At 41.1% G+C, this 21,755-nt stretch overlaps 1 protein-coding gene across 7 annotated transcripts in view; it reads left to right on the forward strand.

Annotated features, from left to right (window-relative positions):
* ATP8A2 (ATPase phospholipid transporting 8A2) overlaps window positions 1-21,755 on the forward strand; it is a 320,016-nt gene that overhangs the window by 17,295 nt on the left and 280,966 nt on the right. For 5 of the 7 annotated variants that reach the window (XM_069013203.1, XM_069013240.1, XM_069013228.1 and 2 more), the window contains exon 2: window positions 19,066-19,210. In XM_069013203.1, the coding sequence (XP_068869304.1) occupies window positions 19,066-19,210 (145 nt within the window). Of the gene's footprint in view, window positions 1-8,675; window positions 8,830-18,848; window positions 18,928-19,065; window positions 19,211-21,755 lie in introns of those variants that run through there. The other 2 variants (XM_069013214.1, XM_069013233.1) reach the window with 2 other exon arrangements.

Raw genomic sequence — 21,755 nt, forward strand, 5'->3', positions numbered from 1 at the left:
TGATATGTAATGAGGATTGCTCATAAGGGAGTTCCTATGGATCCAGTAATCATTAGAACATCTTTATGAGAGGAGTCTTGGGGCTGCCTTAAACCTGTCTTGAGAACCTGTAGGGTAAAGGCTGTGCTTGGTCTCTGTGCTTGTAACTATAGTGTGTTACCTCTGAATCTTTAACTCCTCAGTCAGACTTTGGCTAGACACCAGAAGTTAGGCTGTAGGGCTTTTTTGGGCAAGAACTGGTAAGTGATGCAGTTTTCTTTTGGATTAGTGCATGTGTGGCCTTTCATTTTAAAAGGCATTTTTGTACCATGTTTCAGCTGGTAAATGAGTTCAGTTCTGGCCTGTTAGAAGGCAGCAGTCTCAGGCGTAGGTCAAGTGCTACTGCCACAGGGTATGAAGAATGCATTTCTTTGCTTCATCTTGTCACTCCAAGAAGATATTGTTAAATGTTTTTATTATTCCTCTTACAGTTGTTTAGCGTTCTTGCCTCTAGAAAGAAAAAAATAGCTAATTTAACTCTATAGCATTTTTAATGCTGGCTTAATATAAGGGCAAATAAATGCAAGAAGCTGTCGTGGCTTCAGGCTACTTAGAGCAAAGTACAGTTATCTTAACATAGTGGATATTTGGCTTTTGCTGGTGTTTACTTGAGAGGATATTACGAGTAAAAGGATAAAAGAAAAGTACCAGTTCCCTTTATTGATAGTATTACACTGTTCACAGTTACTTCATTTTTTTTATTGACATCAATATTTTGGCTTTCTAAAGTAGAAGGCCTACTTAATGTGGAAGCAACTGCATTGATAACAGTGAGACAGAAGCACTGATAACTGGATTTCAAGGACTATCTATTAATAGGCATGCTGCTTTAGTTTGATTTGGTGGCCCAAGTTAGTTGAGCACAAGCTAGGTGGCAGGGTATTAGTTCACAGAATTAAAAATAGCTCACTACGATTATTCAATATTATCTTTAGACAATAGATATGTAATAGGCATTGTTCCTATTTATTGAAAGGCTGGGTTTCTGTGCATTGGTTTCCATGTTATCTGAAGAGGTGATCCATTAGGGATGAAGGTGAGGGAGAAGTTGGTTGTCTTGCTAGTGAAATTTACGACCTAATTTGCTCTTGGTGCAAGCTTTTATCTTCCTCCCAGGAATGTTTGTACATCAGTGTTTGAAGAACGGTCTTCTGTTAGTCCTGAATGTCTTCATGGAAGTCAGAGATGACTTCAGCTGACAGTGCTGCATTCCTACTATACATAGCAGGGGTGGTCTGGCAGTCCAAGTACAAAAGTGGCTTTGGAGGTACAGTTAGCTCCTATGTTTTGTCATACCCCTATGCTGGCAACATTGAAGATGTGGGAGTAGAGGTGATCCAGCATCTCCTACATTGCAGTACTGGAAGACTGCTCTGGAGTACTTTGAGATCGGAGACTCATCCTGTGATATCTGTTTATGTTTGCCTCTGAGGTTTTCTAGCCACTAGAATGGGAATATGAGTGATTGTTGTCCTCTTTCATATTTTCTGTAAGGATAAAATCGAGGGTTGGTGTTTTAATTTTGGCTGTGATTGCTTGATGAATAATTCTTTCTGGGAAGGAAAGCACTTTGTACATATGAAGTGCACTTGCTGTAGGTAGTACTAAGATAATCTAGAAGGAAAGGTAGCTTTATGGAATGTTTGTTCTCTCTTCCTTTGTATGCCAGGTTTCTTAAAAAATGCATTTTTTTAAGATAATAGCTGCACTTGAGTATGTATAAATGGGACAGTGTTTAGAGATGAACCATAAGCCTCCAAGGAGGCACACTTATGTATAGAGTGGTAGGCAAGCAGCTCAGTTTAAGGTAGGTGTACATCATTCTTATCTTCAGAGTGTGCTTAATTTTATGGCGCACTTCTGTTTATCTCTGAGTAATAGTGAAAAATCATACTTCAGCAAGATGCTTTTCTTTCAGCAAGTTGTGGGGGCTTCAGGCCACAGTACGCTGTTATGGGACTTGGTGTGCTTCTTTGCTATGAGCCTTGAGATTGAGGCTTGAAGTCAAATTCTTGAAATGAATTAATGTTTCAGTATCTTGCTGGATTTCTGACGAGAGATGTCAACCACTTGGAGGACTAAGTTATACAAAGTAGAAAACTTCTCCAAGCAATATAGTACTTCTTATTAAAGTCTGAAACTTGCTGGCTGCTGTAGGATCTGAGACAAACACTGGGACCCACTACCTTCAGCATTAGTCAAAGGATACTTTGCAAAACAGAAGGTAGCATAACCTGGCTGTTTTTTCAGGCTCCCGTTTTGCTCTGGAAAAGACAATTGGAATTTCCTTTCTTCCCTTCATCTTTGGAAAAGGAAGTATTTGACGTAATTTTTTTTGGAGAAGCGGAGTATAGGAAGGCCTCCTTTAGCAGGTTACTGGATGAATCTCACATTTACTGATTTTAATACATATTTAAATAAACAGAATAGATATATGAAAAGCTGAGTCCTCTGTAGATCTTATGGGAGTATAGGCTGTGGTGCACCATCATGAAGTCAAAATTGTTAATACTTTTCTCCTTTAAAATTCCATAAACAGGAATTGGCTGGCTCATCACTAATCACCTCTGGATTGAGACCTTAATCTACTCAAATAACATTCTAGCACAACAGACACTGGAAATTGATTTTTCTTGTTCGTACTCCATGCATTTGCATACAAGTGCTTACTATTTCCTGATTTAAAGCATCCAATCAGCAGCTTGGAGATGATCTGGTAAAAATAAAACTGAAAACTCTCTTACGAAATTATTTGAGGTTACATTCTTGAATACTAAGTTACTTGAGGTCTCCCTAGATCTGAGCTGCTCTGAGAATCAACTCCCTCCCCAGTCTATGGTAGGGAACATGAATCTTTGATTGTACGAGCCAGGGAAATATATTTAAAAGAGAACCTACAGCTATTCTTTCATTATTAACAAATGCCTGTTAGAAGAATGGTCTCTCTGACCCTGTAGGCAGTTCTCTGCACATCTGTCAATGTTTGCCATCATGAAAGCATAAAACTGGTGCTCAATGCAAGTGTTACTTCAGGACTCTTTTGAACAGGTGCTTTATATAAATCTTGAAGGGATAAGTCCTGGAGGTGAGTGAAGAGCAGGTTTCTGAACTTTACCAACATGCAGCGAAGAACAATGGAACAAAAATTGGTGATGCCTGAATTCTTGGCTGGAAAATACTCTCAAAAGCAAGTGTCAGCAGCAGTTACTGCCCTGCTTATTACCTGCATTTGAAAAGGTCCTGACTGGGAAAACTGAGCTTGAACTAGTGGGGTTTGATACAACAGTGTCATTATCTTAAATCGGTTGAATATGCTGACAAAATGATACTGCAAGAGCTGTTTTTCCTATGTTTCAGCCACTTTGTTCTCTAACCAGCAGCCTCAGGCAGAAGAGATTAAGTCTTTTAATTAGATGCTACCCCTACCAATCTGATATGTTTTGAGTCAGCATGCTGAAGCTTTTAAACCTTTTCGAATGCAATGGCAGTTAAGGTAATGGTGGATGGGATGGTGAGGTGCAATGAACAGAAAACTTGTCAGTACATCCCAACAAAAATCCTGTGAATTTTGGTGATACCAAATCTATCTTGAAATTATTCAAACATGGGTTTTCTAATGTAATGTTCAAACAAAATGTCATATTTCTGTTGTAAGATGCTAAGAATCCAAATTGTTACATAACAAATACAATTTATGTCTAAATATAACTGCAGAGGAGTACATTCCAGACTTGAGAAATCATTAGCTGCTACAAGACTTGAGTAATTGCTAATTAGTGTGGTTTGTGGCCAGTACTGATGAAGTCACCAGAGTAGGAACAAATACACTTAAGCCAGCTGTGGTATTTGGTTTCTTGCTTGTAGTCCTTCTCATTGGCTTGCCAGGAACCTGGCTAATGTATTGACTCGCTTCCTACCCTGAAGTACAGAGAATGAAGCGATATTTGCTTTATTGCAAGTTATTAATTGGGTGAAACTCCTTTTTTAACAACTTGCAGCATTCTGAGCTCTGCTTGTGGCTGAGGGCACTTCGCTGGCTTCCAGTGCTAGATATACATTCCAGTAGTCACTTTGTGTGGAATGAAGGTGCTACAGGGGCTCAGCATATAGTGATCATGTATTTGAGGGTGTAGGCAGAGGAGAGCCTTGAAGTCTGTACTCTAATAGTGTTAAGCAGTTTAAACTTCTCTACAGAGTAGTGTTCTTTGAGGAGCACAGATCGCTTACTCCCTGCGGAAGGAAAAGCTCCTTTTGCTAGAACTCTCAACAGTTAATGTGATGTTGAACTGTGTCAAAAATATATTTCTGGCCTCCATAAGTATTTGCATTTCACCAGTAAAGATCAAACTATAAAGATGGAGTAGAAAACTTTTTAAAAGAAGTTGACGTCTTGACGCTCAGCCTGTGTCATCGGATCTGTCTCTGCAGCCATCATCTCTAGGATATGCTCAGCTTCTAGTCCTGAACTTTGCTACCTTGATTAGTTGCTAAGAAAGAAACTTCAACTTAATTGTAGCAAAACTGTATTATATTGAAACTGGACTGCTAAAGGGAATTTTTTGGTGGTAGGACAATATGCTCTGAAAGAGGCTTGCATAAAATTAACTTGAATAAGTCAGACCTGTGCTCTTGCTAGATATGTAAGGACCTGTCAGAACTTGAGTGATTAAGACCTAAGCTTCATCTTTAAACTGAAGAACTTCCACAGCAAACCACTCAAAATCATTTATCCACTTCATTCCTGAGCAGTGTGTATACTGGGGAAGGGCCAGGACTAACTACTAGGGTGGGGTATTGTCTAGATGAGCTCCTGTTGAGGGGTTTCTGACAAACAGCCTCAGTTTTGCTTGTAAGTATTGTCACCAGCAGTAGTACTAAATCAGGCCCCTATTTCACTGCTGGGGCAGCATGTTTAGATACCTTCCTAACATGCAATGCCCTTGGAGATGTGTTTTGGCACAGAGACACTCTGTTCTTGTACCTTTCACATGAAACTTTAATCAAGCAAGTAACAAAAAATTGCTTTCAAATTTGTTCAAAAAACCCCAAAACAAAACATAGCAAAACGCCGCCCCCCCCAAAAAAAAAACCAAACTCAATGTTAACTCTGACTATTTACATATTTGCAGTTGGACTGCAGTTTTGCTCTGTATTTTTTTAACAAATTTTTTCCGCTTTAGAGACTTGGAACTTAAGGAGCAAAGTAGATCTAGATTTGAAAATCCAGAATTTATGCCTGATTAAGGATCACCCTTCAAAAATTTGTTCTGGTCCGTAATCTAATGGTAAAAGCGGGATTAAAAAAATTAGAGTATTCCACAAGGGTATGGGCTAATTAGTAAAGGACATGGTTGGATTTCTGAAGTACAAAGGCCAGGAAAGGATTAAAACTTGCATAAACTTTTGAGGCTAGGTTTCTGGAAACCCAAAATGTTCAGGGATTGATTTAAGTGCTCGTGATGAAATATGAAGGCTCATTCAGTAATAAAATGCTTAATGGTATCTGTGGGATGAAGAATAGCTCAGGAATGATATGTCTTGGTACCTGCCGGTGATGCACTGATCTTGGAGGTAGCAATGCTGGAAACAAGGAGGAAGAACCCAGTCCCTGTTGCATGAAGAAGTTCACCTGTGCTGCAAAAGTGCTGCACAGCTCTCTTACCTTAGCCAGCTGTGCCTAGTGCCTTGGCTGCAAAAAAGGAAACCTGTGGTGGTGGATGGATGTGTTGAGACTGGATGAACATGTGTGAATTAGGTGATTAGAGATTTCCTTTTAATGTGCTTATGTTTGTAACTATCTAAAATATTTGCTGGTAGCTGGCACTTCCTTAGTGAATCATTTTAGCTGGGCATTCCTGGTTTATCCCCTAGCATGTAGTTCTTATTGTCAGGATAAACAAGGTGATGACAATCACAAGGTGACTTTAGGAGCAGATACAAATGTATACATAATAAACTGATCTGATATTTAGTCATTCTCTGTGGTTTTTAATAAGTTTGCTCAAGTGTGAACAGTTTCCCTGGGGAAGGAATGTGTTGAGGAATTATCCTTCTTTCTGTTCTGTTTGTAAACTTCTCTTTTTAATCAAGTCCTTCTAGTCCTTTCATATGCACACTAGGTATACTAAACTAGCAAAAATCCATTAAGGAAGTGTACACAAAAAAGAAACTTATTTTCAAGTCTATTTTACTAGAATAAATGTTGGACTCAAAATTACTTGTATTTGGAAAGTTTTCCCTAAACTTTATGCAAAAACACCTATTACATCAGAGATTAACTTTATCTTCAGCATTAAAGCAGAATACAAGTACTTCCAGCTTTCATGATACTTCTGATCAGCCTTCGTGGGCTTCTAGCTCACTTTCAAGCAGTGTGTGGGGAGAGGAGCCTGCGTTGCAGAACAATCAAGCTGTAATTGCAGGCAATCCTGAACATGAGATGTGTTTAGTCTAAAGGATCAGGGATGAGGAAATACTTATTTTTTTGAAGGAATAAAACCAAGCCTTAAACCCCAAGTCTCCGAACATTATGATGTCTAAAAAAAGCTTTTGTAATGTTTTGATGTCTGACTCATTTTTGTCAATGCCTGGAGCTGCCAGCACTGAGTCAGTGATACTCAGCATTATGCTTGGAAGGGATTTCCAATAATAAAAAGCAGTACTGATGCAAGGCAGCATACTTGATGGTAAATATGCCAACAGCACTGGCTTAAAATGTATCCTAATAGTTCTTGAGTATCCTGTATATGGCTTATATATGTTCTACTTGCTCTGAGAGAAGCTCAGAGGGATCTACACAAGCCATTGAAGGATGTAAGGAGATCTAGGAAACTTTGAAATAAGGTAGACTTGGCATGGCTTTGATGGCTGGGATGAGGATGTAGGGTATAAGTGGGAGCCCAGGACAGGAAGCAGTTAACACCTTACCTGGCTGATTTTGGGCCTGGCCATTCTGGTGCTATTGCTATACTCTTCTCTAGATGTGTTGGAGGTGCCTCTGCAGTCTGCTGTCAGACCTCACCAGCCTGGAAAAGGTGAGATAAGTTTGGGTTCAAGACAGGTTATTCATATGTCCCATAGTAGGAAACTGCTCGTCTAGGCTATGCTGGTCTAGTCAGCTGGTGAGATTCTACTGTATTTTTAGTAAGGAAATTAAAGCACAGCTATATGCAGAGGACAAACAGATACAACATTATCTGCTCATGGATTCATCTGTGTAGGGAATAGATAATGTTCTGAAACATTGTTCTGGGACCTTTTCCTCATGCATTATGCAACATGCTTCCCTAATGACAGCTGGATAAGAGCACCTAAAATTTTAGAGTTACCTTTCTCTCCTGAGGAAAAAGCACTTACTTGTAGCTAGAAGTGTCTTCCATGGTTTCCTGTCATTATCTTAACCATAAATATTTGATTATCTCTTGCCAGCCTTTGTTGTGCCAATTGTCACGTGATGCATGCAGCTTTCCTGTTGGAAAGAGATGGGCTTGATATACCACTCATATCTGGAGCCTGGCTCTGCACAGGCACAAACAGAACTAAACCCCACAGCTGATGGTGTAATGTTGGTGTGCTGGTAGCTTCTGAAAGGCTGAACCAGCCAAAGTGCAGTTGTTGGCAGTTAACAGCCAGTGGTGGTTCTTCCCATCTCCCCTTGCTAATGTGGGCTGGCTTTCTCGGAGCACACAGCTGTCCTGGCGTAGCTGTACTCCCTTGATAAAAACAGAACATGTACCACTCCATGGGTGGGTCATGGAGATCCAGTGGGCCTCATGGCCACGGGGAAATCTACAGATCCAGTGCTTTGCTGGGCTGGTTGCTCGTGATACAGTTCAAAAAGCCAAATCCTTGCTTCCTCCTATGGCTGTCTTCTGAGGCTATAAAAAAGCTGCTGATGTTTTCTTTCCTATCCCCTCTCTAGAAAGTAAGCAAGTAGTTTGGAGAGGGGCAATAGGAAGAAGGGAGACAGACTGCCAAGGAGGAAGGACCCTGGAAAGCTGTTCTTAGTGCTTGATAGTTATGTACATGACCCACAAATAGGATTAATAGTTATGGTTATCCAAGGTGTATCCAACATAAGTAGATATGACTTTAAAGAGAAGCACATAATAATGGGGTTACTGTGGGTGAAAAGAAAATTAAAACTACTCTCTCTTTTCTTAAAGGAGAGGGGTTTTTATTGGCTGAAGTGATAGCTGAGATAATTCTTAACCTTTTTTATTTGACAGCCAAAATACTTTGCTATTAGCCTTGTTCAGAGGCAAAGTAAGCTAAAAAAGTAAGTTACACCTGCAGGGGTGAATGGGTCTCATGACCTGTAACATCACAGATAATATCTCTGTTAGGAACAGAACATTTTTCCACTAGGATTTCACTTGAGAAACTGTGCTTTGAAAATTGGTAGAGGCGGGGAGGAGGGGTCAGAGTCCAGGAACTGGACAGGTCATTGTTTCAAGTGCTGAAATACAGGATGATGTTGAATTTTCCCTTTTTTTTTTGGTTGAAATGTACTAGAATGTTTCAGTGAAAGCCACAGCTGTCTCTTTGTGCATGGATATACACAGGCACCTAGTGCACACTTGCCTTCTGTGAATGCAGTGCGGAGCAGTTTGAAAGTTCAAACATATATTTCACAGATTACCATGGGGATCACTTTAATCAGCTTTGAGACCTGCTAATGCTGTAGAGATCTTTGAAGGACTACTGCTGTTTTCATCTCCATGCAGCCAGTGCAAGAAGGAATGAACATCATGTCTCTGTGCCGTCGCTGGAAGAGATGCTTCTCTCTAGGTAACTGTACAATGGGCAGCTGCTTTTGTTGTGCATTACACTGAACTGGGGGTGGACAGAATTAAGAACAACAGCTTTGGGAGTGCTTTAGAGCAAAAGGTCACTATGTATGCAGTAAATCTTTCTAAGCTAGCGTTGGCTAGAAGCCAGTTTATAGGCCTCTGGGCTTTTAGTAGAAGAAAACAGCTTTAAATCATGAGCATATAATGGAAACCCATTTATTTTTCTTGTTTAAATTGTTCTCTTAGAAATCAAGATCAGCTGTGCTTGCAGCTGATATGCTTAAAGCTGTTAATAAATTGTTCTAGAACAGATGCATTATAGAAAGGAAGAAAGCACTTGGGTGTCAGAATGCTAACAGAATTATGATGCGCCAAAGATATTTTTAGCTTCAACCAATATTAATACAGGGAAACATGCCTTAAGGTGTGAGGCAAGAAGGCTGTAGCTGCTTTCTTCTAAGGATTAGATGTGACTGTCAGTTGTGCTAAGGAGATTTCTGGTGTCTGTTTTTCAAATATTCCACTAATCACACAACACATATGCTGTACTTGATAGTTATGTGCATGGCCCACAAATGGAATTACTAGTCATGGTTATCCAAGGTGTAGCTGACAAAAGTGCTAGAATTCTAGGATCCTCCTTGAGCAGTGGGATTATTCACAGGAAAGATTCTCATTCTTTTTTGAAGCATAAGAATCCAATTTAGCTGTAGGTTCTGCCACCTCATGTTCACTTTTTATAAACTGTTTTAACAGTCAAATCTCTGATACATTCCAGGAACTGCAAATAATGAGACTGGAGGAGGGGAGCAGAATTAGTGTTGTGCATTGTCAAATGCAGTGGCTTGTGGTTTAAGTTTTTTCCTCTGTATTGAAAGATTTTTAGCAGAAAATTCAAAAGAAACTTCATTAAAAAGTTTTTATCTCAGAGGCTGAAAGTTCATACAATGAACACAATGTATTTTCACGTGTTTGCCCAATGAATCTGCATGTGCACTATTGCCTTGTGTGTGAAAATTCTTAAAGTTATTTTATATGTGGAGCTCTAAATCCAGTGCCTTCCACACTGTCTCAAGTGCTGAAGACTTGTTCATTGTTTTCTAACACGTGCACATGTGTTTTGAACTCGACTGACAGGTGGTAGGCCATGCTAATCCAAGCATTTTAAAAAATAGTAATTTATGAAAAGAACAGTGAAGTGGTGACATGTGGCATTACCAATGGCAGAAACCTTGTTCCCCAGAGTGTCAAAAACCAAGTAACCCCAAAGAGAGAATGCTGGTGCCTGGTATATCAAGTTCTCACTGAACCAATGCCTCTGTTATCTCCTTCAAAGCTGCCTTACTGCTGTTCCGTGTGGGACTTGTTCATGTGCTGTTGGTTGGAAAAAACTGATGACGTTTTTTTGGATGACTTAGTGTCTTTATAGTATCTGCAAAGTTGTTGGAAACCTGGAACATATGGAACTCAATTCTCAGAGCTGAATCTGAGCCTGAGAAGTGCAAATTGTCTGAACAGCTTTGAAAAGAACCTGTTTCACATGAAGTGTTTGGATTTGAACTTGAGGGATTTTAGTGACAGCTTGGGAGGCTCCTTGAGCTTACTGGAACTGCATTACTTGCCTATTTAAAATTCTGGTGTTGAGCAGTGGCTGCTGAAGCTGAGTATTCAACTTTGTGTCAGGCTATTAGTTCTAATTTATATGCTGCCTGAAATTTATTTTTTCAGGCATCAGATATGCCATTGGTTCTTATAAATCAGACACATGTTGTATATACCAAAACCCCTTGCTTGAAGTCCAAGTTACAGTGACAAACTGCTAGCAAATACACAAGTGAGTTTGGAGAACAGAAGGAAAGAGTGGAATAAAAGTGAAGCTTCTAGAAACACCATTTTTGGCCAATGCAATGTGGGAACTTAAAACTGACAACAAACCACTTGTTTTAACTGGTGTCAATTACTAGTTCCCCATGTTTTTGTAAACTTAGTCTGGAAGCTGGGGTGGGGGAAAAAAGGAATTAACTTTTTTACTTACTAGTGATACATGTTCATCCTTGGAATTTAGCTGACAGTTGTGGTGATGAAGCTTGAGGCAGAATAAGAATAGATCATGTGCAGTGTTATTAGTTCAGCATTATCAGCAGAAACTGCTTGGTTTTGACATTAAGCGAGAAGGTACAAAATTACTTGGGAGATGGAGAAGAGCTATTTTAGGCCAAGTGCTATTTTTCTTGTGGTCTCACCAAGGCTACATATGAGGATTGTTAGAGGGAATAGAAACATTCAGCCTTTATTTTGTCACTTCAAGACGCAAAAAGAAATATACCAAGGAAACCTTAACTTAGACCATAGGTAATGCTAGGCACCTTTGCTTTCCCATACCTGAGTATTCTGCCAATTGGTTTTTTGCTTTGAATAATGTCTGTTATTCATACAGAGGCAGGTGAATTTTATTGGGTTGACCTGCTTCTTATCCCTTCCCTCAGTAAGAGTTCTGTTCTGTCTCTAGAAGTATGCAGAAATATGTGTGACAGTGCATCTGAATCTTCTTTGTATACAGTTTCTGCTGAACTCCTGAGGTAGCATAATTCTGGTTGCTGCTGTTTAGTTCTCTGAAGTCTCTCATGTTCTGCTAGGAATCTGTTTTGTTTGCTTGTGACAACATTATCTGCTTCATTCAAATGAATTTGGGCATATGCAAAAAAATCCAGGCTCCAGCTGTCTCTGTGGCATGCAATGCCATTTACAATTGGAGTCTGCTTCTCAAAAGCAGCAGTGTTTTGTGCTTTGAATTTCTTAAAAAACTTTCTAGTTAGTAATTTAAGATTATTCAAAAAGACCTTTTTTTAGTGTTGTCAAATTTAGCTTAGATCTGGGATAAACACAAAAAAAGTGACTAAACTTCACAAGGCATATACTATTCCTGTTTAGGCTTCACATTAACAAGGCCAAGCAAATGGAGTTCTGGTTCTCCTAGTTTCTTTAACCTCAACTGTTGCTTTTGCATCAGCTGAGGCTATAAGAAGTCTTTCATAAATGTATGCAGTTTAGTGAAGTGAGAGCTACTGATGCTGTGTGTCTGTTAACACAATCATCTATGAACTACTGATCCACCCATGCCATGAGTATCTCTGCATTTATTAGAACACTGCAGTTCTTCTGTAGCTACGTCCCACTGGCAAATTGGTCTTCCTTGGATTGACCAGTATATCCAAGCTTTTCTTCTGGCTTAGCTGAGCTCCCATTTCATAGCAGCACTCTTTGCAGCGATCCTTGAAGTGCACTGTGAGATGCTAGACGTCCATGAGCGTTATCCCATTGGCTAACTTTCCTGTCCAACAATAGCCTTCTTAGTCTTGTTAATTTTGATAATCAATGCATTGCATAGCTGTAAAGAGGAGGAGTGAAGTTACAGACCTGTGTCTCTTTACTTTCCTGTGCAATATCTGTTAGCTTGATTGATGACAACTTCCTCCTTGCATCCTGGAGTCCAGAGAATAATGTTCCTATGCTCGGTCTTCTCTTGTGCTTCTGAAGCTTCATTTGCTCTTAATATCCTTTTGGAGCTACTGTCTTCATCTGAGTCTTGCTTTGTTTGTTGGTCTGTATCTTGCACAGAAAAAAAATCCTATCTTCAAAACTGATTCACTGCTGTGCATAAAATTGCTGTTCTTTCTCACTGTGCATCTCTAAAACAACTGCTGCAAAGGTATGGGTGTCTTTTTGTGTTCTGATTTGAACAGGGGAGTTATCCAAGAGCTTTAACTCCCACTATCCTAAGTTTGACTCACAGTAGGACTGTTCCATAGCTATGTCAAGTTGCTTGAGCTGAACACGAAGTTTTTTCACTATCAGTTTAGCTGTTGACAGATAAAAATTCAGATTAACTTTTATGAATAATATCTTGTGTGAAGAACTCTAATCTGTTCTTTTGCTCACTTACTATCCTTGCAGTTTTTCTGCATGCAACTATTTAAAAAAAAACACAAAACAAAACCAAAAAGGAAAAAAAATCCCAAACCCTAAGAACCCCTGAAAATCCAAACCTTCAATAGAAGCACTTGGAGGATGTACCTACCAGTTAAAATGTCAGACCTGAGTTTACTTCCAGCCTTTCTGTTTCATATTGTCTTTAGCCTGTAAGAAAAACCATACCTTCCTTGGGACTGTTTGTGCCTTGCAGCACAAGCTGGTAAGTGGAGGGGCTTGAGCAGACTGAGTAGTCACTTAGATATCTGCAATAGCATTTCAGTAAGTAGCTGCACTGATTTGTTGTCCACTTCTAGTGCTGCATGGTAGCAAGCACTTCAGCCTATTAGTGTACAAGACCTGTAGCAGTAGGGCTCCTAATGCCTGAAATGATGGAGATGGACAGAGAGCTCTTGCTCCCAGCATGAGAAGCATTCCCTGCTGAAGGTTGCTATGCATGTGTTCTCATGTATTGGGTATGTTGAAGCTAATAACCATCTTCTGTCACTAGAATTTGTCACGGCCTCCTTCTTATCCTAGACAGAAGCACTCTTAACCCTCTAAGCTGATTAGATACCACTGGCTCAGAAGCTCAGTGCCAGTGAAGTCCCAGGTGAAAATGTACAGTACTTAACTGTGTTCCTTTTTCCTACTCAACTTCTGCATTCCTGTGGAAATCCTACACTTGCTACTATCATGTATAAAAGATGTTTTGTACTAAAGAGAAGTTCTGGTTGGCCTCAAACTGCAGCACACTATCTTTAGAAAAGCTGAGGAAAGCTTTATAACTACCTATTAAAATTGACAGGATTTGTTAATATTTTCATGATCAAAGTTAATTGGGTACCACACTTGTTAACTGTACCTGCTGAAAGCTTCAAGTTCCTGGAAGATAAATGTTAGTGACATCTATGGTGCTGTTTACAGAACTGAAATAGTTTGCAGTAAAACACACCTAAGACACCATTGACTAAATATAACTTTTTTTAGAAAATAATAGCTTCATTTCTTGATGCAACTTGCTTTACTCCTAAGATTTAGGGTAAATGTTATTTGGGCAGGAATACTGTGTCATATTTGCTTCTCCTTTAGCAAATGAAAGAGCCACATCATTTCCAGTAACTTAAAACAGAACAGTTCTTGCATGATTCTTGAGAGAACTGAGAGGTGTTTTGCAACTGTGTATTAACTTCAAGGCTGCTGCTATTGTGAATTCTGGTATTTACATGCAGATGATCTAAAGACATTTTACTTTGCAGGACATATATCTACAGTGAAGGAAGTGTATCTCAAATTACTTTTGATAATAGAAGAGCTAGAAAGTAAAAGCTCCATTGTGAAATCTTCCAGATCTTCCTTTGTTCAGACATGAGTATGTCAGAGTGTTTGCCTACAATGTGACACTGTTAAACACTTGTGGCAGTTTTCTAAATTCTTAAAAATTAAAACTGTAACACTGTTCATCAGGTTTTTTTTTACATGAACTTGTTATAACTCAAGGTCAAGATATCCCAGTCCTGTGGAACAAAGCTCTCTTGGAGGACCTGGTCGCAGAAGTTCATGCCCTGCATCTCCTGTTGACAGCATGCTGTGCTCTGCCTCTTTGAACTCCTACCTTATGCGCTTCTAGATTAACTTTCAACTGCATTTCTGTTGAACAGTGAAGGCAGCTAGGGAAATAGGGCAAGAAATAATGTATTTCAGGTAAAACCAGTGCATTTAGTCAAGCTTCAGAGTAACTGTTCATGTATTAACTTGTTGACAGTTCTGAAGTGCAGAACTCCTCATGTGGTGTCATCTTTGGTACTCTGTGATGGTAATCCTGTGAAAAAATATTATCCCAAGAAAGTGATGGTGTTACTGAATCCGGGTAGCTTGTTGAGAGCCAAATTTGCATTTCAGTGCAAGGAAAAGTCCCAACTTGTCTGCCACCTCTCTAAATATGGCTCTTAGCTTCTCAGATGTTCACTTTGATAACTCTTTCTTTGAGGCTTAAGCAATAACAAAAATGCCACGTTTTCTGTAAATGAGAAAGTTTGGAGGCTTTTGGTGAGGCTCTCTTTCACTCTGAGGAAAGACGTCTCAATTCAAAACTGCCACTTAGTACAGTTGGGGGCATACAGGGAACTTTGTATGGCTACTTAAACTTTGTCTAAGCTTAGAATCACAGAGTACTTAAGGTGAGAGGATCCCTGGAGATTGTAGTCCAACTCTACTCAAGTGGGGGCAGCTTCTTTACCTCAGTGTACTTTAGCTCTTTCTTGTATTAGATCCTAGTCCCACAAACAGTGTGCAGAATCAGAAGTATGATTCTTGTCTGTAAACCCTCTTAACATTGCTTTAGTTCTAAATGACATGAAGTCTTTGGTGAACTTCTCCTGTACAAAGCAGCTGTTTCTCACAGATTGTGGTTCTGATGTTTTGGTGAGGGGCTTAATTGCTCTGTATACTTGCTCTTAAAAGTTATGTTAGAGCAACCAAGCACATCACCAAGCTAGAAGTAGTAACTAGCTGGCTAATCTACTTAAGAGAAAAATGATAAAATTTCAGCATGAGTTCTCTTGTGACTTCTGACAGTTGACAAACATCCCGAGTGACTCATCTTTCAAAACACTACAGAATTCACAACACTTTATTTACTCAGTCATACAGGAGCTATGACTGTTACTGAGCAGACATTAAGGAGACAGATACCCATGGAAAAATGTCCTATTTGCAGGCCCAGTGATGTAAGAGTATTAAGCCATAATTCATTGCTTTTCAAGTGATAATAAATGCCATGTGAATTTTTCAGGGCATCAAGTCTGGTTTCTCTTAATGATGAGAGAAAGCTATAAAATCTCTTTATTTTTGTCAAGTTTTAATTCCATCTTTTTTTAGAAGAAACCTTGTTAAAAAGTGTGAAGTAAGAGCCTTGAAGAAATGAATGGGCTTTTTAATAGGGAGTTTATAACTCAAGTCTGACTCACTGAATTTGTGAAGCACAGTGGGAGACAGTATTAAACTCCTGCAGAAAGTGTATCATGCCTCAGAATTGAAGCAAGGTGTATTGGACAACATTTGAATTCCACAAGGATCTAAGTAGTTGAGTTATCATCCTTGAAGATGCTTAAGAAGCAGGTAGATGTGCTTTGGAACATGGTTTAGTGGTGGACTTGGCAGTGCTGGGTTCGTGGTTGGACTTGAGGATCTTAAAGGTCTTTTCCAACCTAAACGGTTCTGTGATGCAGACTTAAGATCAATGTGATTAGGACATTCAAAATCTGATGTAGCTAAACACACTAAATGAAGAGGCTATGAGATACAGTGGTCTGTTATTAATACTACTAATTGAAGCACGAATATTGTTATGCAAAATAAATTGCCTAGCAGTGTTCTAAGTCCTTGGGTGAATAACAGGAAAGGTGCAAGTCTTGTGGGAGAGAGTGAAAAGTTCGCATGCCCTAAAGTGAAGTCAATGAGTCTAATTCCTCTGGGTGCAGGGAAGGAAACACTGCTGTGAATAAGAGCTGCTAAGCTTTCCATTTCAAGTTCCACAACTGTTTGAGGTGGTCAGCTCTGCTGTGTTTGTCCACAGTCTTTCTGAAACAAGAAACAGAGGTGAAGTTGCTTTTGCATGGCTGAAGCGATGGGTCTGCATGTGGTCAGGTGTCCTTGAGGTGGACGCTTCTGAAGGGGGTGTAACCCCTAGGACTGCTGCCCACCAGGAGGCCCTCAGAAGCTTAGAGCTCCTTAACTTTTTTGGAAATGTAGGGAAAGGAGAGGATCTACAGCCAGTAGTAAAGACCACTATCTGCGGGCTTTTTGATGTGATCTGCTTAGGAACAGGGGAGGGAGGTGGAAGGCATTCCTGATGGGCAGGATTATTGGATAATCTTCCAAAATGAGTCTTATTCCACTAAGAGTTGAAGCAGCTGACTTGGGCCACTTTCAAAACCCAAAACCTTATTACAGCTGTTTCTACACACTTGTAAGTCTGCTTTGAAAATATTTCAGTGCATCTAGAGAATGAGACAAATTGTCCTTGAGGCACCTGTCTTGGAGAGAGCAGCCAAAAGCATAGTACATTAATTACACCTAAATACCTCTGAACTTTATCAGCTGTATTGACTCAGTTAATCCTTAAAGTTGTGGGACAGCTTCATAATACTTTGCAGCAAGGAAAACTAGTCAGCAAGAGGATTTTGAGCATCAGAGGAAGTTATGAAAAAAAACCCAAATAAATAAGGTCTCTGGAAAAAAACAACATTTTTTACAGCATGTTTGTTCTAGAATAATTGCACTTGTGTTCTGGCGCTTGATTAGGAAAACTGATGAAAGCTGCTTCCTTGCACTTAATGCTCTTAAGAGTATTGTTGTTTGATCTCCTTTGCAGTTACACAACATGAAATCAATGGGAAACGATAACAAACATCCAGTAGTGCATTTAGTTCTGTTTTTCTGAAGGGGAAAACATCCACTCAGCAGGGCTGAGTGGTCTTCTGTGTCATGGCAAGCTTCTTCAGGCTGAGTAACCGAATATAGTATCATAATGGCATAGGCTTGCACAGTGTGTAGTCTTCAAATTTCACTTTCTGAATTTGTCTCTTTTCACAAAGTAAAGATGATCAAGTTGGCATATTTTTGCTGTCTGAAGTGGTATCAACTGAAATAAAAGAAAATCAATTAATTAGCCTCGAACTTACAAATCAGCTTAATGTCTCCAAAGTATGACTTCACAGTGCAACACTTGCCTCGGGCAAGAGGTGGTGCTGTTGAAAGCACATCAGTTTGTTAATTACATCGGCTTTATTGGCCCTGCAAAGGTTGTGTGCATGACCGTGGTGTAAGAGGAATGGGTAACGTTGCCCTCCAGTGGCTGACGCCTCGAGAATACCGAGCCTGTTTGCACCGGCAATACAGAACGAAGCATTGGAAAAGTCTGGGATGAGTAGGATGTTAGCCTAAAAGTATATTATTTTAAATAGGACAAGTTTTCACACAGTACAAGTTCGATATGCTAAGGTTGTATAGGACTGAAAATTTTCCCTCAAACTTTAGTTAAAGAGGATGTAATTTCAGGGGCCTCTCCTATTCATTGCAGGAGTCCGTTTTAGCCACTGTCTGATCAGATCAGCTTGTTGCAGTAGCATCTTAGCTTCATACAGAAATCAGAAATAGATTTGGCTTTACAGTAGCTTTACTGCTTTACAGTAAAGTTTATTGCTTCTGTTAACCTTCGAATGAAGTTCTCAAATAATGCTAACATAACACCTTTACTACATTCTTATGAAACAAGTTATCTTGCTCTTGTCTAGAGCTACCTGTGTTAGCTTGTAAATCCATGGCTTATTTATTAAACTGATAAATTCTTATCTAATATAGTTACAGCTCAACTAACTTAAAGTATCTCCATGGCTCAGAAGAGAAGGGGAAAGCAATAAATCTGTCTCCACAACTTTGGTAATGTTTTGAGGCTTGACAGAGGAAATAGCTAGCTCCTTTCCCTTATGTTTTTGCATTCTTTTAATGTAAAGGTAAACAATGCTTATAAAACTCAATTCACTCCAGACCGGGGGGAGATGAAAATTACTTTACGTTTCTGCCTAAAGTCAAAGCTTTGAAGCTGCACGTGTAAAGCAAGACAGTATTTTTTATCATTTCAGTCTGAGCCTTAGCTTTAGGGACAGACTCCCCAGCCGCCCGACCGTAGCCTCCCCCGCACGGTGCCTGGGGCGGGGGGAAGGCAGCTCGTTCCGCCGTGGGGGTCTGGGCGAGCTGTGGCGGGGATGCCGCGCTGCTCCCTGAACGCGGGCTTGGGCTCGGCCGCTCGGGATGCGCTGCGCGCGGGCGGGCAGCGGCAAGGAGCCGGGCGGAGCCGGAGCCCGCGGCGGTGCGGGGGATGCTGGCTGCCTCCCTCCCACGGGAGCCTAGGAGGCTGGGAGGCGGGGGACACGGGGCGCGGGGGGGCCGCCCGGCGGGAGCGGCGCTGGCACAGGCGGGAGCGGGGGCGGCGCTCCCGGGGCGGGGCTCGGCCCATCCCCGCGGGGCGGGGGGCGCGGGCCCCGCGCTGTCCCCGCCGCCAGCTGGCTGCGGCCGGCCCCGCCGCCTCCTCCCCGGACACGCATTATTTACAGCCGCCGCCGTGGTAAACACCGGGCACGGCGCGCTCGCAGCCGCCGCCCACCCGCGGCCCTTCCCCGCGGCGCGGCCCCTGGAGCTGCCGGCCCGGCTCCGCTGGGTGCGGCCCCTCGCTGACCGCCTCCCCTCCGCGCTCTCCTTGCAGGACCTGTCTGTTCCACCTCGGGCTATAAGAAGGCGGATGATGAGATGTCCGGAGCCACGTCCGCGGCGGATCTGGACGAGGCACCAGCCCGCACCATTTACTTGAACCAGCCCCAGCAGAGCAAGTTCCGCGACAACTGGGTCAGGTACGGAGCAGTCCCCGCTTCTCCCTTTCCAGGCGGCAGCCCGCACACCCCGCGGCCGTGGGCTGGGAGGACTCGGGTCCCTCTCCCTCGCCTCTCGACCCTGCCCACGCCAGCTTTCAGCACAGTAAAACGCGTCTCAGCCGAGGCGGGTGGGTTTATTGCCTGCGGTGGATACCAGGGTCTGGCCAGTGCACGGGCGAATCCAGCAGCAGCAAGGGATGAGCTGCTTCCGTCGACAGTAGTGAGAGCAGGGAGCTGGTAGAGCTGCGTGGGCAAGATGCACAAAAAGGTGTTCACTTCAGTAGGGCACTGAATTTTGGAGTAAGAGGACCTACTCAAGTATTTCTGGATGCAAGGGTTAGCCCATGAAAATTTAGTGGGAGTTCTGGGCAGAATCCAGTAAACTCCATGAAATGCCCCCTTAAAAAGTAGCATTCGGTTGAAAAAACAACTAGGCTAAGCATATATGTATAGAATATGTATAGGATAGGAAGGAAGAAAAGAGAAAGTACATCTAACAGGACAAGAATGACTACAGAAACTGCAAGCCGGCATCCCTGTGTGTAAACGGCTACGGTCCACTTTTGTCTTTCAATTGAGGACCAGAGGTAATTTTCTTTTCTGTTTGGAGCCTTTAATGTAGGTGTGAGTTAATACTTTTAGTGGTATGATTAATACCATGTTGTAGTTTGGAAACACAAATAACATGGACTGAAACATGGAGTATGAGGATGCATAACGTGAGCAAGTTCGGCGGTGCTTGCCACACTTGCCTGGGGTTAGGTGGATGAACAGATGGCTCCTGTCATGACTAAGGAGGAGCATTATTTAGCAGGCTTCTGTTCATTAATGCAGATGTTTGGGTTATTGTTCAAAGAACAGTTTACACAATGAGTGCCTTTATGAAAAGAGAGGAGTTTTATATCCTGTTGTGAAGTGATGATTTCCATTATCTGGTTTATTGTGTGTATTACCAAGGGCAGTTCTAACAATATCCTCTGGAAGGGTGCTGGTGTTCTAGGCACCACAGCAACTTACTTATAGGTGGTTTTCTCCTCAACTTTGACTCGTTACATACTTGTCTGGGAAAGTCTGTGGTTTAGGAGCAGTTAAAATGACACATTTTCTTAGTATCTTCCTTATTCTATGCGGGTAGAAACAGTGGATGTTTTCTTGCTTTATTTTTCCTTGAGTAACTGAAGGATGAGTTTAACTGTTTCCTGTGCATAGGCTCTTTGTGCTTTTTCTGCTTTAAGAAGGAAAAGCAGGGAATAGAGCAGAACCTGTAGTTTAGGTTTTCCAGAAGGGATTCTGTTGTGATCTGGCTAAATATTACAGAAAAGTAGTTTGTGACTCTGCTACCAAGAACTTGTTCCTGACAGTGCTATTACTAAAGAGCAGTTGTGCCCAATTGCTGTCTGGCAGCTATCCCCTGATAGCTGTACAAGTTTCTCATTACCTTTTTGCATCTTTGCCTCTTGACAGGCAAATTTTGAGTCATGAGGAATATTGTGAGGGATAGGACAAAATGCAGGTAGTGTAATAGCAAAGTAGAGATACTTTCATTACCTGGTTAGGAATCTTAGCTCCTTAGTGTCACTTGGAAATTAAGTTGACTTTATAATGATTTGTTCCTGCTTAGTAAGAAAGCTTTGATCCCTTGACTTTTAAAGGGTGACAGACATTGCCTGTGCTCTTTCCATCCTCTGGATTAGCTTTCTTCCCCCAGCCTGGTGGGACTGAAGGCACAGGTGACCTGAGCTTGTAATGTGTGAGTAAGGAGGCCTTGTGTGGGGTATGAGTGGTTGGTTATTTAGTTACTTCAGTATATTGGAATTTCTCTTGAGGGACTGGAGTTCTCTGTTACCTTTTGGACTTTTCTTGCTTAACTGTGTTCAGCTTCAGAATTTCATTCAGCACTGGATTTCTCTTACTGTTGGATTTGCAGACGTTTTGTCTCCCTAGGAAGCATGTGTACCACAAGAGCAAGGTGCTTGGTAAGCATGTAAACACCTGTACATAAGGGCTTGTGGAAAATTGAATTGAAAATAATAAACCAGCTTGTTTTAAATTGCGTGAATTCTGACTGTCATATTTTTATAGTCATCAAGGATTCTCTGAATAATAGTGGGAATTTGTGAATGTTCATATGAAGTTTTCTAAATTAAGGGTAGTGTGAAAAGCTTGCTCAAAACAAAGCAAAATACAGCAAGCAGTGGAAGTGCAGAGCGTGGAGGAGGGTAGGTTAGTGATAAGGCTTTTTGTGTAAGATGCTCTAAACATCTTGAGCTGCTTAGCTTTTTGTGGGTAGAGAAGCACTGGTAAAAGCGAGTTCCAATGTTTGTGGGAGCATAAAGACAAACTAATTTTGGATAAGTTAAGAAAAATAGATAATTGTCTTAATACCACTAAGTAGTGTGTAGTGCTATTGCAAAAATTAAGTGCATGGCAAGATGGCATTAACACTTCCAGAAATCTTGAAGTGTGAGGATGCAGAAAGAAGAAACATTTCTTCTTTCCCCAGGCTCTCCGGCATAAATGAGAC

The sequence above is a fragment of the Aphelocoma coerulescens genome, chromosome 1 (genome assembly GCF_041296385.1).
Source record: "Aphelocoma coerulescens isolate FSJ_1873_10779 chromosome 1, UR_Acoe_1.0, whole genome shotgun sequence".
Classification (NCBI taxonomy): Eukaryota; Metazoa; Chordata; class Aves; order Passeriformes; family Corvidae; genus Aphelocoma; species Aphelocoma coerulescens.